The sequence below is a fragment of the Charadrius vociferus genome, unplaced genomic scaffold (assembly GCF_000708025.1).
Source record: "Charadrius vociferus isolate BGI_N301 unplaced genomic scaffold, ASM70802v2 scaffold400, whole genome shotgun sequence".
NCBI classification, from domain to species: domain Eukaryota; kingdom Metazoa; phylum Chordata; class Aves; order Charadriiformes; family Charadriidae; genus Charadrius; species Charadrius vociferus.
In genome coordinates, this window is record NW_009646556.1 from 1,221,087 (window position 1) to 1,238,092 (window position 17,006).

The following is a 17,006-nucleotide window of genomic DNA, read 5'->3' on the forward strand; positions in this document are numbered from 1 at the left end:
TGTAAAAGCCAGAATGGAATAATCAGTTTTGAATACTGAAGTTAAGATTATGAATAAATAATACTGATTTAGTTTTCCTTGTCATTGTCTTGACTATAAAATTGCTACCTTCCTTTTCAGTTTTAAAACTTTCACAATGTGGTGCTATATTTGTAGAGGGAAGAGTTTTAAGTGCATATGTATGTAAATCTGTGTGTGAATCAGTACAAAAAAGGTTCGTGCATATGTATGTGTATATTTATGTGTGTATATTTTTTTATTTATAGATATATCTATCTATATGTAACATACATAGATATGTATTGCGTTTTTTTATATGTGTGTGTGTATATATATTCCTTAGGACTTCTAAGCTTCCTGCGACTAAACAGAGTCCAGACATTGCTCTGGGTTTCCAGAAATGTTCTTACCATATAGCTTTTCTTTCTGTTTAAAGACCAGATTCTTCATATTTCAGTTGAGTTGACTGTGAACTCTGTCTTGCTTCCCCTTAGCATTTAGTTGCTCACTGTATCTTCTTTCAGAGTTCCTGAGGGAATTCTAGTTTACAGTTCACCTCTCATTAATAACTGAATCATGGTACACACTGGCAAATGTTTCAAGGTAGTTATTCTTTATTTCTTGTACTATCAAAAGTATGTAGATCTGGACAAAACAAAAATACCAAAAGCATTGTGTTGCCTTTTTCCTGTGGCTTTTAGGCCTGTTTTTTTTTTTAAGGGTTCTTTGATGTAGGTCAGTCTTTTGAAGAGACTGGACTCTCTTCAATCATCTGCATGACTTTTTTCCTGAGTGATAGCCAGTCTCTTTCTGATCCCTGCAGTTCATGCCTTTTCCTTCTGTCTAAAGTGGCTATTGCATCAGTCTGTCTTTTCTAAGTCCTTCCTCTTATTGTGATAACACCATTCAGCTTTGTAGGCAAGTAGGACTGCCACAGTTTCAGCAAGCTAATCCATTGCTTAGTTACTCTTCTTTGGAAGCGCAGACATGAAAACGGGTTGTACTGCATCATTTATTTTATTCTCTGAGGACATGCCATTAGAAGGGCATGTCCTCAAAGTTACAACCGTGATGGAGTGTTAGCCTTCTGCCAAATGTAAGAATCTCTTGGTGTCAAGAGCCACACCGTTAGCCAAGCTGTATAAACTGACTGGTCACCAACTGGAAGCATTAATTGTGCCAAATCAAGAATTTAAATGGAATAGATTGGACCTATTACTCTCTCTTTCATTAGCTGATAGGAAAAACAAAAGTACAGGTGATCCTGTCTTGATCTCAAAACATTTTTTGAGAAGGTAGATATCAGTCACAATTTTTCAAAAGAGAAAGCAGAATCAGATAGGTGTTGTTATCTGCAGAAAGTTAGCTAATAATACAGAACTGGAACCAGAACCCAGTGTTCTGAGGCCTCTGTGGTGTTCCGTGAATTAGGTAAGCTGGGTGATACCATCCAGAATTAAATTGTAGTTTATGAAGCATGAGGTGATGAAGGCTGAAAGGAAAAAAAAAATTAGGAGTAGGAATTGAGAGGAAATATTTAGGAGGCTAGAGTAAATCTGGCAAAAATGTTTCTCATAGGAATGAGAGGCAGTTGTAAATGATTGCTAACAGCTTCCCTTCCCCTCTATGATCACTACGTTTTGTTTTGATCTTCAAAAGAGCAGGAAACGTGATGTTCAAAAATTTTGAATTGTTCTTTTCAATTTAAGATGTTAATAGGCGGCAACATTTGAGGCATGAAAATTACTCTTAGCCAACTGCAAAGGGATAAGTAAAGTTGTAGCCTGCAAAAGACATCTGAAATTACAGTTCCAAATCAAGCTTTCCATATGATTAAAAAGTGTAGGATTTGGTTCTTGCATTGGAATCCTTAATGAGGCTAACACTGAATACTTAAAAGGTTTGCTTATGATGCTATTGTAAAAAAATATTACAGTGATGTTTGGAAAATTATGTCACTTCATTTTGATCTATATGCAAAAAAAACCCCAAAACAAAGATACTAACGAGAAGGGGGGGATTTAGATAATTTTCTTGATCTTACTGTTTTATTTGAGAGAACACTACTGAGGAAAGATTTCAGTAGACAGTGCAAGGTGACACTTATTTACTTGCCAGCTGTTCTAAGTATAAGAATTTGTGAGGTCTAACAGCTCATTTCTGTTTTGGGAACCTAATAAGCATGGTAACATTAAACAAAATTAAAGTTTCATAGTATACACCACCCTGAAAGAAGTAATTTTCCTGCAATTCCAGCCTTTTGATAGAAGTGTACTAAGAATAACATGCATGATAATATCTCAGAAAAAGCAGTTGTAGTAGTAGTTTTCTAATAACAGTCAGAATCAGCTGGTTTCCACTCTTTTATTTAGAGGGGTATTGGATTTCTGGTACCACTTATTGTACAGTCATACAGTGATTTAAACATGTAGAGGTCATTACATGGCCCTTTTAAGTATGGTCTGTTGTACTTAAATTCAGCCCATGAGAAGGAGGTTCTTTCTGTGGCTCAGTTTTTGAATGGTTAAACTAAGAAGTGCTCACTTGTCTGCTTATTCTGAGTCTATTTTAATGAATAAAATGTGCTTTGTGTTAAGTGTGGAATTCAGTTTACAGTTTTTGTTTTCTTCTAGAAGATTTGATGATGATGCATGATATTTTTCTCTTTTTTTTCATTTTGAAGACTTTCTTTTCTTTAAAAAAAATAATCTCTTTTTAAGGAATATTTACTTGGTTTTCGTAGGAAACTCATAACACAAATATAAGATGACTGTGAAAACAATTCCGTGAAAATGAAAAACTTTTGCACTTTATTATGAAATGATCAGAGATTACTGGTCACCTCATATTAAAAGCAGTGTTGAAACTCTAGCAGCAGTTAATTGCTCTGTAAAAATGCCGCTAAAATAAAAAAAGTAGCAGATATAAAAATGGCTTAGACTAGAAATAGGTTTGTATATCTATTGGATAAAATTACGTACTCAACTACAGACTGCATGTGTTTGTCTAGCATCTAAGATTCTTTATCGAGGAACAGTAGCTGGTGTTAAGTTTTTCTAATGTCTATGTATCTTCAAGAGAGAAAGGAGAGCTTTATTAAAATCACTGTGTTCATGTTTTTGTCTCTTTTTTTTTTCTCTTGCCAGATACTGACTACTCTTGTTAAAGGAATTTGTAAACCAGTAACCTGCAAAATCCGCATTTTGCCCTCAGTAAGAACCTAAATCATTACACTACAGTGTTTAATTGTTGTTTAATTATGTGATTCAAAGTCAATTAGAATATATCGCATTCTAATGTATTGGCGTTTTAGACCTGTTATTGTGAAATAGCTCTCGGAATTATAATTTCTGTTTGGGATGCTGTCACAACCTAAAGGATTATCTGACCTGCAGGTGTACAGAGATAGTGATTGTGGGTTTGTTGGATTCCACGATATATAAGGACACAAAGGCTTTTATCCTCAAAATTTCTTAACTTTATTACAGATTACCACAAATACCAGAAAAATCACTGTAGCAAATATACTTATGATTGATAAAGCAAGATACAGAGCTATCTATCTCAAGCTATTACAAATTATTGGTAGCAACAATCAATAGTATAACAGCAGGGATTAATATGGCAGCAATCAATTATAGCAACAACCAAGTAGGTGTTTACTATTACAAGTTACTACAAACTTATCACTAGTGAAGCAAACTTATCAATAATATAACAGCAGATATGACAGATTATTTGTATGCATATATATGTATGTTCACAGTAATAATACCAGTATCAAGTGCATTAGTCAGATCTTAGAAAAGGGCCAAACTGTCACAGATGAAAGGACAAATTATCCCAGAAGGGGGACCCAACCATCCCAGAAGTAGGAAGACAAACTAAACCAACCCAAAAGAAGGCCCAGAGGGAGACCAATAAAATAACAGACATAGACTCACTCCAAAGGTGATCTTTGTTACGGAGTTTGGAGTCAGCCAGGCATCCCTGGCAAGAGTCCCAGATCTCACAGAAGGTTTCAGCAGAGAGTTCAACCTGTTTAGGAAAAGTGTGTGCAACATGGGAAGTTCTCAGAGAGAGTGAAGCTCCATTTTGGTTAAAACTTAAGTCATTTTTGTCAAGGAGACATAAGGGAGGTGTACTCCCAAGCAGCCAGTGCATGCTAATAATTCCTATTTTTCACCTGGGGCAGCCAATAGATGATAGTTTTCTGTTCTTTCAGATGAATTTTTATTTTTTCTAGACTGTTTTCATGTTCTTGCAGTTAAAACAGCCAGTGGCAGTTAGAGATTCTTTCTTTCTCAGGATGTTTTCCTGTTTTTTTTACAGGCTATTTTTTACCTTTTCAGATGATAAGTTGCTGATAGGTTCCTTGGTTTTGCACGTATCAATGGCATCTCAGGATGTCGCTGGTTTCTAGGTACCCAGCTGCAGTTATCGAGGATGCTTCTGGTTCGCAGGCCTAGTTCCCAGCCTAATGGTTTTCAAGCTGGCAGGCATTTTCTCTCAGTATTTTTCAGAAGACATTTTTCCCCTTCCAACCAGGTTGCCTTTCTGACTGCTCACATCAGATGCCAAACTAAGTTTTTTCTCTCTAATTTAAAAAGTCAGGAAAATACTAAACAGTAAATGTCTACATGTGGTCTTACTCCATTGAACTCCAAATGTGGATACTTCTAAGCACTAAATAAAAAGGAAAAATGCACTCTTATTTTAGAAGAAGATTGCCAAATGTGGAGTAGACTGAGCGTAATATCATGTGTACATAAGCACAGTGCAATGAACTTTGAATTTCTTGACAGTCTGCTTGAAGTTTAAACTTCAAAAGGGGAAGACCAAGCCCTAGTGTTACTTCTTCAACTTCCAACATTCATGCTAACAGTGAAGATTTCACTAAAGAAATTGTGTTACAAAAGAAACTGCCTGTGCTCTGTAAACTACTTGTATTCTACACTGCAAAGAAATTTTGCATTACTTGACTCCTGATTTACTGTAGATGCAATGACAGCAATAAATACTACAAATGATACCCAAATTAAAAGCAACTTCTGCAGCCTTTTTAGAAACTCTTTGATAAATTGAAGCACTGACATTGCTAGCTTATACAAAGAAGTTCATAATCTTCCTTCTCAGAAGGAACATCTTCACTGCAATTAGAATGACTTTTTTTCTGGATAGATTCTTGGGTACAATCATTCATCTCAAAGAAATTGTGGCAAGACTGTTATATTGCTAAAGCTATTATGTTTTGTCAGTATTTTACTAGAATTTAACTCTTAAGAATGTAGTGAAAATACATAGGTTCTTTTTTCTTTTTTTTTTTACTGGATTTTTTTTTCAGTTGAATTCCCCTCATATTTTAAATCTCCAGGAGATGATGTGCCTTCTGTCTTAATGACTGATTATTTTGCGATTGTGTATTTAATTACTTGCCTAGATACCATGAATGTGTATGACGTGGATAGATGTTTCTGTAGATGGATGAACTCTGAGCTAGCTATTGTTCAAAAGTTATTTACACGTGCACTTAAAAAGATTAAATGAACAAATGAAGCCTGTGTGAAAAGAATCAGTAACTGTCTATGGTAATTTTTGTGTTGAAGTACTGAAGTATTAAATCAAAGAACTGGCACCTCTTTTTATTTTCTACAACTATCCTAGAGCCTCTTCCTTTCTGTTTCAAGCTGCTTTTGCAAAACATGTCATCCATCAGAACAGCAGGTGAGCTGCTGTCTCTATGTGCATGCCAGCTGGTAGATGTTGCATTTTTCAAAGACTGAATGTGCTATTTTTGTGAAGAGCTGCAGATCGTTCTCCAGATTTTGAGAAGAAAATTTGCCTTCTTTTTTTCATTCTGCCTTTTAACAGCATCTTACCTCTTTGAAGATATACTAGGAGCTTCCCCTTTTTCCCCTATGTCTTTTGATGTCATGTATAAATATCATTAGAATTTTTTAGATACTTGTTAACTTTTTTAAGTCACATCTGAGGGGAATATTTATAGATGTGTGATTGCATGTTACGTTGATTTCGGAAGGCATCCTCTTATTAAGATGCATTTTAATTACAATTTACAGAGTAGTCATTAGAAAGAACTTGCTAATCGAGTGTTTTATATAATTTTCAAATGACAGTCTAAAAACATGTTGGAAAATATTCTCCTACTACAGACTATTGTGTTGCCTGGTTTGAGAAAGTTAGACATCTATAGTTACAAGGAAGTATTGGAAATGGATTCTTATTTTTGCCATAATATGTAGTCCTTTAATTGAAGTATATATTAAATGATTTTTCATGTTGGAAGTTCCGGTTGAAATACAGGAATCGTAACCCTCTTGATAAAAGAAAAGACTTCCAACATTTGTACAGTGATTGCATGATAGTTATTCCTTTTGCTTTGAACTAAAATGATGTCATTCTCTCTTATCCCTTAGGTTGAGGATACTGTGAATCTGGTAAAGAGAATAGAAAAAACTGGTATTGCTGCCATTGCAGTCCACGGAAGGTAAATTGATTTTAGTCAAGAAAGACTTAGATCTTTTTAGTTTGCTGATGAATGTAGCACAGTAAAATATGACTAGAATATACTCTACATGTAATATGTGGTTCTGATTTCAACTGTTAACTATATTGGTGTTGTAGGAAATCAGGCTGGTAATTAGGGAATTGAACCACTTGCTTCTACTTTTCTAAAATTTTTGTCTCAAAGACTGAATAAAACTAAAATTATCTTGCATACTCTGTATCTGAAAAATGCTGCTTATTTGGATATGGAATTACAGTAACAATGTTTTAAAATATTTGATATGAAAGAATTCTCTTGTTTAAAAAAAAAAAAAAGGAAAATTACATCGAATATATAAAGTAAATAAGTGGAAATAATTATGTCCCAATAATCCTTGAGTCGTGTCTGCTGTGATTCAGATATCTACAAATTCCATAGGAAATCTTTGGTGTTGTCTATTTTTGTTTGTTGGAAAGGAAGAAGGAGGAGAGGCCTCAGCACCCCGTCCACTGTGATGTGATCAAAGCCATATCTGAAGCAGTCTCCATTCCAGTAATAGCAAAGTAGGTTGGACTAATTAGCTTGTTAACGCAAGATGTCTGTACCTAACTTAAGATTCGCAAGTGTAGGAAGAAGGTTCTTCATGTACGGCAAATACAGCGTTACCTGTTACCAAAGATCAAATCTGAGCAGAGGTAGCAGTGACAGAAGTTGGCTGCATGAAATACCACCATACCTCAGTTTTTAGTTTAAAAATTCCCTGGGTTTTTTTTAAGTATTACTTTTGTGTGTTGCAATCAATCCTATGCAAGTTGTTTCTGATTGCATCCGGCAGTTGAATTCTCTATGCTTTTAAGCCCCGTGCAGTGACTGATTATAACCCTACCACTGTTCATCTTGAAGACTTGCACACTAGAGATCACCTGTTCCACTGCTCAAAAACAGGGTTATATTCTGTGGTCCCACATTTTCCCAGAGACCTTCTTAGTCTCCGGACAGATGGACACAATGCTACTGAATCTGTCTGCTTGTATTGATAGATCCTTCAGTAACTCCGTGATAGTAAAATAAGGAACTTGTTCTTAGGAAAGTTTAGCTATGAACTGGTAAGTTTTAAGAGTAATCTTGCAAGCAGAGGTAATAAACAGTATCAAACTGTCCTGAATTGTATCTGCTCTGCCTGATCAACATCTTTAGATGTTTCGCCTTTTTCTAAGTGCCAGTAGAATATCCTTGGCCTGAGAAGCACTGTCCTTAAATGAAGTTCTGTCTTCATTGGTCTAGATTTTTTTCATGCAAAAGCTGCATCTCTGCAAACCGTGTACTGGGATCAGGAATTTGAGAACTGTTTTCTTGTTCACATTTCTTTGTAGAAAATACATGGACTCACAGTTTTTGCAGTCACAAAACCTGTTTCTGTACTGGACAAAGGAAATATTTCATGCTGATAATCTTTGTTGATCCGTATCTCAGTGGTTCACCCCCTTCCTAGTTTTGAGAATAATTTTTTAAACAACGTGGAGTTAAAAAGCCAAGCAAAATTCACATTGTGTTGCTGTGAAGCCTCTGTTTGGCTAGGTAAAAGATGAGGTGAACAATTTTTTTTTTAGTGTTTATGCACATCACAAAAATGTCAGCTGTGTACGAGTACTTTTTATGATATAGAAGTGTGCAATTAAGATACAAAAATATCAGAGGTTTGTTGTTAATAAATTGCTTTTAATTAATCCCTATGTCCTACTTCTTTGCAAGTGTCCCAACATGCTGAACTAACCTTAACCATCCTTTTTTTTTTTTTTTTAATGGTTTCTCTGAAAAGGATATGTGTTAAATCCACTTAGTGGAACTCTTCCCTCTCTAAAGAAATGTAAATGGGCAACTTGGAATCCTGCTTATTAAATATATTTCATCCATGATACTTGATCCATGCTGTAACTTATTTGGCTAGTACTTTGAGAATTTTAACCACCTGTACCTCAAACTTGGTCAGGAAATATACAGCAATGAATAAAAGGAAGTAGACTGGTGCTAAAAATGCAAGAAAACTTTAATTGGTACTATGATTTCTAGAATGGTACTGTATTTTTCTTTCATGAGTGCAGAAGCTTGCTTGTGCTGTCTTCACAATGTAAAAGTCTGGTTTTAAAGTAGTTTATCATTACCTAGTTTTTATTTTGAATGTGTCAATGTTTTTACTTTTGAAGGGATAAAGATCCTACTCTTACTTTATAGTTCAAAAGTCCAACTTCTATTTTACGTTTAAAAGACGTTGTGAAGGGAAACTTTAAGAGAAAGAAAAGGTGTTTTAAGTGTTCTTTTTGCTAACTAGCATGTCTGACTTGCTGACTTGAAAGCAGAAGCAGTACATGAAAGTTAAAAGAAGGTTGCACTGCTTCCAAGTGCTTTGTGACTGATCTGGAAGTACTATTTGTGGTACTTTCTGTTAGTGCCAGAGTGAAAATGGAATGATATTGTCCATGCTTAACTTGTTCTCAGTATCACTTGTGCCAACACAATTAGCGTGCAGTTGAAGGTTACAGAATGGGCAATTACAAGGTATCATTTTTCAAACAACATGGAAGCGATTCTTTGTGAGCCTTATCCGTTAATAACTGCATGAAAGCACACAGTTTGTGTAAAACACAAACTATATTCTTTCTTTGTAAAAACAATCTTCTATTTTTAAGAGAAGTATGCATATAATGAAAAATATATAATCAATGTTTTAATGAGCCTTTGCTAATAAAACTCTGACCCATTTATTATCTTAGATATGAGATGGTATCCTAATTAGACTCTGCCACCATCACTAACGTAGTATCACATTGAAAATACTAGTCTGTGTTAAAGTAAAAGTAAGAGCAAATAAAACTTTCATGATTATAACAGTGATGTTAATTTTTAGTGGAGGATCTCATGACTTCATCAAAGAATATACGGACATTGAGACCTTCCGGAAAGCAACAGCTGCTTCATCAGTAATGATAGCTCGTGCTGCAATGTGGAACCCATCTATCTTCAGGAAAGAGGGTCTTTTCCCCTTGAAGGAAGTCATGCAAGATTACATCAAATATGTATGTTTTTGGAAAACCTTACTTGTAGTTAATGCTGTTTAGAATTGTTAATCTTATTCCAGTATTTTAACTCCTATTAGTTTCAAACACTTAGGCTCTAGGGATATTTTAATATATTGCATGTGACATGAGTCTTGCAAATCAGCAACTACTTCCTGTGTTTTCTTTTGTTCAGAAAAAAAATTCAGAAATCTGTATTCAGAAAACAGTTTTTCCTGATCATTCTTTTCTTACATACCATGCTTTTTAGCCCTAGTTTCTTGGGAACATTTATGAGGCTTTACAAGGGTCTCTGAAAATGTCTAGCTAATGGTATGTAGGCCAACTCTTTGATGTTAGTGATACAAATAATATTGAACAGAGAGGTGAAGAAATACTAGGTACTCAGTTACTACTAGATTAATTTTTAGAAATTAATTGCTTTTCATAAATACTGTCCAGAATTTTTAACAGCAGGGAAACAAAGGGAATAATTTGCCAATAAAGTAATGCTGTATATCTATAGGTCCATTAGCTGAGTCATCTACTATATAAAGTTTTATCTGTTATTCAAAATACACAATTTTAATGACATAATAGGAAATTAATCAGAAATCTGTGGCTTTGATCATGTAATTAATTAAAAAAAGTGGTTTTGAAAATTTGGACTGCCATTAACTAAATGTTTACTAAATATCACTGCATTGCTAGTGAGGTAGGTAAACTGGTCAACTTTTTCTTCCTGAGTATTTAGAATAAATATATATGAATAAGTTGAACTTCTGTTTGTGGAAGCATGCCAAAATAATCAGATTAGACTCACATTCATGAGTAGTCTTAAATATGTTATCGAGAACACTGTACATTGTGGTTTGCCTTTCAAAAAGGATTCTGAAATTCATCAAGACACATAAGCATTGTATAAGATAAATTTGTTTTCTATGTTTTTATATACTTTGTTTCTCTCCTTCAGGCAGTGCGATATGATAATCACTATACCAACACAAAATACTGTTTGTGTCAGATGTTAAGAGAACAGTTGGAAACTACTCAGGGTAAGAAGCTGCATGCTGCACAGTCCACACAGGAGATCTGGTAAGAATGTACTTCAGAAATAGGAATTGTTTGCAAGCTTGGCAGAGAGTACACTGTAGCACTGCCTGGTGTTTCACCAGAAGAAGGTGGGGAAAAAAAAAAAAAATCTAGTTAGCGAGATGTGGAGTAATAGAGTAAACATTTCCAGGTTTCCTCCATGCTCAGGTGTAAAGCTTTAAGCCTAAAACTGTCTACATACTTGACATACTAATTTGAGTGGCACTTCACTGAGCGACAGGCTCTTATCCAATAGTTGCATCAACTGATTAAGAAAAGTTTCAGCATTCTCTTCTGGTAGTGTGGAGGCTAATAATGTGGAGCTTGTCTTATTCCAGAGATATTTATTTATTTTAACTTTCCCTCTTGCATGTGGGGTTTTTAATGTTGCTGGAATTTTTATGACAAGATGTTTGTTTTAAATGAACACTTAGAGATAAAACTCAAAACAATGTATGAAGGTCGTCTGTATGATACATAAATGTATTTCTTCTGTGCTGCTTTTCATACTTGAAATATGCGAATGAACGATGACAACTTTTTTGAGGAAATACAGTAGCTTTAATGAATCTCTTCATCCTGGACATCTGAAACAGTCTAGATGAAATTTCTCTAAGGGGGAGACAGAAAACGAAAAGTTTGAGAGAAACCATAAAATAGACATGTGACCAAAGAATTCACACAGAATGGGGGGGAACCTAGGTTTGGACCCATCCTAAACTGAACAAAATAAAGGTCTGAGCATGCACGTTGTCATATCCATGTTGTGTGCTATAATTATTCTTCTGATGGAATGGAGTGGAAGAGTGTCTCTTTGTTTTTATAGAATAAATAATCTGAAACTATTTGTTGTCTTCATGTGTGAAAAAGGATAGAAATGTTGAAAGCTTGAAATATTTTGCAAATGGAGTTACTGTTTTCTAGCAAGCCCTAGTAAGCATTCTGTTCATGTTTAAAATAATGGAAATGCCTGCAGTCCTTTTGCCAGTTTATTGTGACTTACCAATTTTGGCACTCTAAGTGCTGCTGTCCACAATTATTACATTACAGTACATTGAGGGGAATTTGTATTTTATATAATCATAAAGGAGCAATGGAATCCATGAACAACACTTACACTTTGCGAGTTACTTTTGCAATGTAAATAGTTGAACAATTTTTAGTAGAGTAACTTACTATCTATTTTGTTTATAGATTTCCAATTTAGTTAAGAGATATCGTATAGATTGAAATTGAAACAATCTTTTACAACTTCAAATAAACCTTAGTCAAAAGGGTGGTGGTGTTCTCTACTGAACGAATAGTAATGCACAGTATGGGAAGAAAAAGAAATTGTAAGAGTCAAGCCTTTAAATGGGTAATTAGAAGAGTCACAGTTTACACACATAAACACTGGATAGAGATCCAGTGTAAAAATTTCGGTTTTATGGGCTATGCCTAACAATTCTTTTGGGGCTTCCAAAATTGAACATAATCAGTTTTTGTATGTGTGATGCAATGCCAATTTCAAAATTGGCTTAAGCAGTGCATGTGCATGAGAGAGACACACTTGAAAATGTATGAAACTGCTTTCTATTAGCAGACTCAGTCTTTTGACCATTGTTCTAAACAGCCTGGTTAATGTCCAGATAACTAAAGAACATTCAGTTATTTAAAATGAACCTATACATCTTCACACAAAAATGTTACTTAATGCTGCTGTCTCCTGGTGGTGATGGTATGTTACTGCCATTTGGGGTTTTAACCTCAGGACTAAATGCAAGAGAACAGGCTGCTGCATTTCAGACAAAAAACCACTACGTAACTACATAATAAGTTGTTTTCTCTTAGAAACATCAGTTAGAATTATTCAACTTCATTGCTTTTCCGCTTAGAGCATTGGTGATGGTTTTGGCCAGAATTGATTTTATCATTGGACAGCCTTATATGAATGAGTGTTCTTTTAACAATCAGAATATGAAAGTTTTCTTATGCTGCAGGTTTTACTGTTGTTATCATCTGCAGAAAATGAATAGTCTCGGGGTTTTTTTGATTCTGCTTGGACTTTCATGCTGCAGATTAGGAATATATAGTGCTAGAACTGAGAACATTCTTTTTCTACTTGTAGTTCAACTGTGTCTGATGAGAATTGAAGGAAAAATAACATAATGTTGCTGTGCAGAACATAGCCACACTTTCATGTACTCTGTACATATATACTATATTTAAACAATTGATTTTATACTTACTTTTTCTCTATTATAATGTGATACAACCATTTATAAGCTGTTCTCTAATACAAAGGAATTCTGTTTGAATAGTGAAGTCTTTGAAATGGCTGACTTCTATGAAGAAACAACAGCTATTCTTGAAGTGAAGAAAACCTCTTTAGAAACTGAGACACAAGATGAAGATGACCAAATGGAAGATCCGGATGTAATAAAAATGGCTGTTAGATTTGACAAGTAAGCATACAAATTAATTTTTTTCACTATCTTGCTTCTGTAAATAAAAACTGTGAATTTGACAGTCCTGTACAGTTTTTTTGAAAATAATAATTTGTGTAACAGCGTTTAATGAGTGAATTTTTATGAAGCAATTTGTGTACATCATCACATAATCACTAGCATCACCACTCTTCCTGTGCTATTTGGATGTTGTAGGATGTTCGTTAGTTCCAGGCTTCCTGAGACTGCTTAATTATCTCTGTTAACTTATTAAAAGTGCTGAGTGAATTAAAACATCTGTAGTTAAAAGAATGGAGTACACAAAGACAGAATTCAGTTATTTTCAGTGAAATATAACTAAAACACAATGCTGCTTCTATAAAAGGTCCTGCACAAATCTCGTCTTTTCTAAGCAGAAAATGTATGCACTTGTCTGCAACATTCTAAATGTGTTCTACTTATAAGATATTTCTTGAAATTAATTCATGGAGTCATGTGCATTATTATTTTAAGTAACCTTTGATTATAATTTGTAAAGCCTACAGAATGGTTGATGCTTTCTGCGTAATACCCATGCTTGCTATTTTGCTATGTTTGCTGTTAAGTCTATCAAACAGCTCAAGAAGAGCATGATACAAAATGCTTCTCAAATCCAGTCATAATGCTTTAATATTACAGGATATATTACCTATCTCCCTGAGGACTGAATACAGTGGTTTTACAGTATTTCTTCTTTCTGCCAAGTACAAGGGGCTGTAATTCCATGTCAGTAACTGAATCAATGCCTAGCTTTCCTGCCCTTTTTTATCTGATAACTCTACTGTCTCATAACAGAAGCAGCTTCTTTTTTCTCTTCAAATGTTTAATCTTACACTGTTGCTTATAATAAACGGTGCCAAACCGTATTTCTATTCTGTGTTATATGTTTAGTTAGAACGTCCTGTCTGGTAAGGAACTTTTCTCTAGTTGTATTACTACAGGATGTGAAAGTTTGGGAAGAATTAGTAGAAAAGTCTAGGTTTTATTCTAGGTATTTTGTCAGACATATAACTTGAATTTTCTATTAAGGAAGCAGGGTTTTTCTCATAATTTGAGCTGTGAAATTAAGCCACAAAGAATAACTGGTAAAAGTAATATAATAAGCGTCACTGTCTGTTTTAAAGTAGAACTCTGTGCACAGTTGTTGACCACAAAATTTTCTGTCTAGGCGAGAATATCCACCACAGATTACTCCCAAAATGTATCTTCTGGAATGGTGTAGGAAAGAAAAGCATCCTCAGCCTGTTTACGAAACTGTGAGTCAATGAAGAAACCCTTTCAAATGTCTTCCTCTGCCTTGTCTATGAAATTAAGTATTTTAGGACTCAAGGTAGTGAGGAATTCTGCTTTGCAGTCTGGCATAGCTCTGGAGTAAGCAGCAGAAGAAATGGTAATACACATATGTATGAAAATAATAGCTTATTTTATTGGGAATTTTTTTAAGTCAGACCTTCAGTCTGGTTTTGATTCGTGCATGAAAGAAGTTGCTGTAACTACAGGTCATTACATAAGGGTCCATGACTTGACTTTCTTTTACTTCTGTGAAGTAAAGAATTTGGATTCAGAATGTTTTCTCCGTTGTTGCACACTGTTGTAGGTAGGACCTATACTGGACAGGAGCAACTGATTGGTTAGATGGGGACATTACTTTGATTTTTATTTTTTTTTTGCAAAGCAAAAATATTTGCAGTTTGGACAATTTCTTCTTAATTTTTAATCTTAAAATATGCAATGGTAAATTTGTGATTACAGTAATTTTAAAGGTGTTATGTGATTGTGGTGTAAAGGCAAGAATAACAAAGAATCTTGACAATGTTGTTCTATAAAAGACACGACTGTTTGTGACACGCCTCTCTTCTAATTAAAGAATCTTGACAATGTTGTTTGTTCTATAAAAGACACAACTGTTTGTGACACGCCTCTCTTCTAATTCTGTTTTTTTTTCTAGGTTCAAAGACCACTGGATAGATTATTCTGTTCAGTAGTGACAGTAGCTGAGCAAAAATACAGATCAAGTCTGTGGTAAGCTATCTGTTTTTTGCAACTGTACTGTAATTGTTTCTGAAATATTGCTTAAAACTTGCAATGAAAGGGTACTCCAGTTTATTCCAGCTGACTTTGATCAAAGTCAACCAAAAGCTACCTTCTAAAGCTACCTCTGGGAGGGAGAAGGAATTAAAAATTCCTGAGAATTGAATGTGGCAAGAGGAAGTAAGCTTTAGCATAATCAAGTAAGCCATTACAGATTGTAATTCACTTAATACATTAGTCCACCAATTATATTGGGAGGGGAGCGAATAGGTGAGCGGGTTCCATTGTTTCTGTGAAGAGTTCAGAAACTACTCAAGGGAGGCAGAGGGGAATGCTGGAAGAGGTAACGTCTTCAGCCACTGCAGTAGATCCATTCTCAGTAACAAGTCAGGATTAAGTGTCTATGTACAGTGAAGCAGAGGACAGTTCAGTGGCTTCTCAGAGATCACAGTCAAGCAACAGTTACATCCAGGGCTGCTCTAAAGTGTCATGACTATATTTTATACAACCATCTGTTAATACTGGAGTTGACTTCAGGCATATGCACCTAAGTTGATTTAGCTGCAAAGCTAGAGTTCAGCATTGAACATTTTAAAGAGGACAAAAGCAGACGACAATTACTGGTGTTTGCAGCATTCCTGTTCAGAGACTTTAGGAAGCTAAGTTCAGCTGATATGAAACTTTGAGAAGAAAATGTTTTCAAATACTGAATTTCACAAATGTTTAGTCTGCAGCCCCTCTCACAAATGACATTTTTATCATTATGGAACAATTCCTGCTTTTGTCAGCGTCAATGAACTTATACGCCTACCAGAGATTATATTTGGGTCTGGGTGTCTTTCAAGAAAAGTGATCCTTCAAAAGTCAGTTAGTTTTGTTTAACAATCATATTTGTAAAAGTTAACTTTCTGAGGATTGCCGCCACTTAGGCTAAACACATGTTGACTTCATACCTTTGAAATGAAGAGTGTTTGAGACACAAGACCTGATAGAAACAGATATTCTAGGAATGTTACATCAGGAGTGATGGATCAACATTAACACCTAGCAAGATTCAGATAACTTCTGGAACTGACCTATTTTGTTCTTCTGCTGTGAGATGACTACAAATGCTGTTTATTTCCTGATGTTGCATCAGAGACAGGAAATTGATTGTCTCTTGGCAGTGTAGAGACTTCAGTTTCTACTTTTACCTGTGCTCTGTCTGCTTGCTCTTCAGGGACAAGTCAAAGAAACTAGCAGAACAGGCTGCAGCTATTGTCTGTCTGAGAACATTGGGTGTCCCAGAGGGAAAGCTGTGTGAGGGAGAAAATCACCTGATTAACAAACGCAAGAGGGAAGACCGGGAGCGCTTGAATAACAGAGACCATGGAGAAGATCTTGCTGAGCCTTCCCATAAAAAAGCTAATTTTATTGAAGAAACGTCTGACACGAATGTGCCTAAGATGCCATGATAACGTGGAAATTAGGGGTTTCACGCCTATGCAGCTACAAATTAGCTCCTATTTGTACATCTTGCTGTGCACATTTCACTTGGATTCTCTCGGAGACAGATAAATTCCCCAGTTGAGAAAAATGCCAATGAGATGTTTACTGTTCACCACTTGCTGTCCCTACGGTGCCTTTCAGACAGGATAAATTACAAGTTGATTTTAAAGAACATTGAGAAGATTATCCCAAATAATAAATTTTTAAAATATCAGATATTTTCAAAGCAATTTTGTCATTGGTTTTAATACTTGTGTTTTTATTTTTAGTAAGTCTACAGTGTGCTGTTAAGAGATGTATGAATACATCATCCATAAAGGATGGATTCATTATGGAACTATGTAGTTAATCAGAAAAATTAATGTAGGG

General features: G+C 35.0%; 1 protein-coding gene across 1 annotated transcript in view; it reads left to right on the forward strand.

Annotated features, from left to right (window-relative positions):
- DUS2 (dihydrouridine synthase 2) overlaps positions 1–16,867 on the forward strand; it is a 27,426-nt gene extending 10,559 nt beyond the window's left edge. Inside the window, 9 exon segments of the mRNA XM_009886398.1 lie at positions 3,147–3,212; positions 6,438–6,508; positions 6,985–7,071; positions 9,414–9,582; positions 10,535–10,656; positions 12,954–13,097; positions 14,287–14,374; positions 15,067–15,140; positions 16,369–16,867. Of these exon segments, the coding sequence (XP_009884700.1) occupies positions 3,147–3,212; positions 6,438–6,508; positions 6,985–7,071; positions 9,414–9,582; positions 10,535–10,656; positions 12,954–13,097; positions 14,287–14,374; positions 15,067–15,140; positions 16,369–16,603 (1,056 nt within the window). The 3' untranslated portion in view covers positions 16,604–16,867.
- The last annotated feature ends 139 nt before the right edge of the window (positions 16,868–17,006 follow it).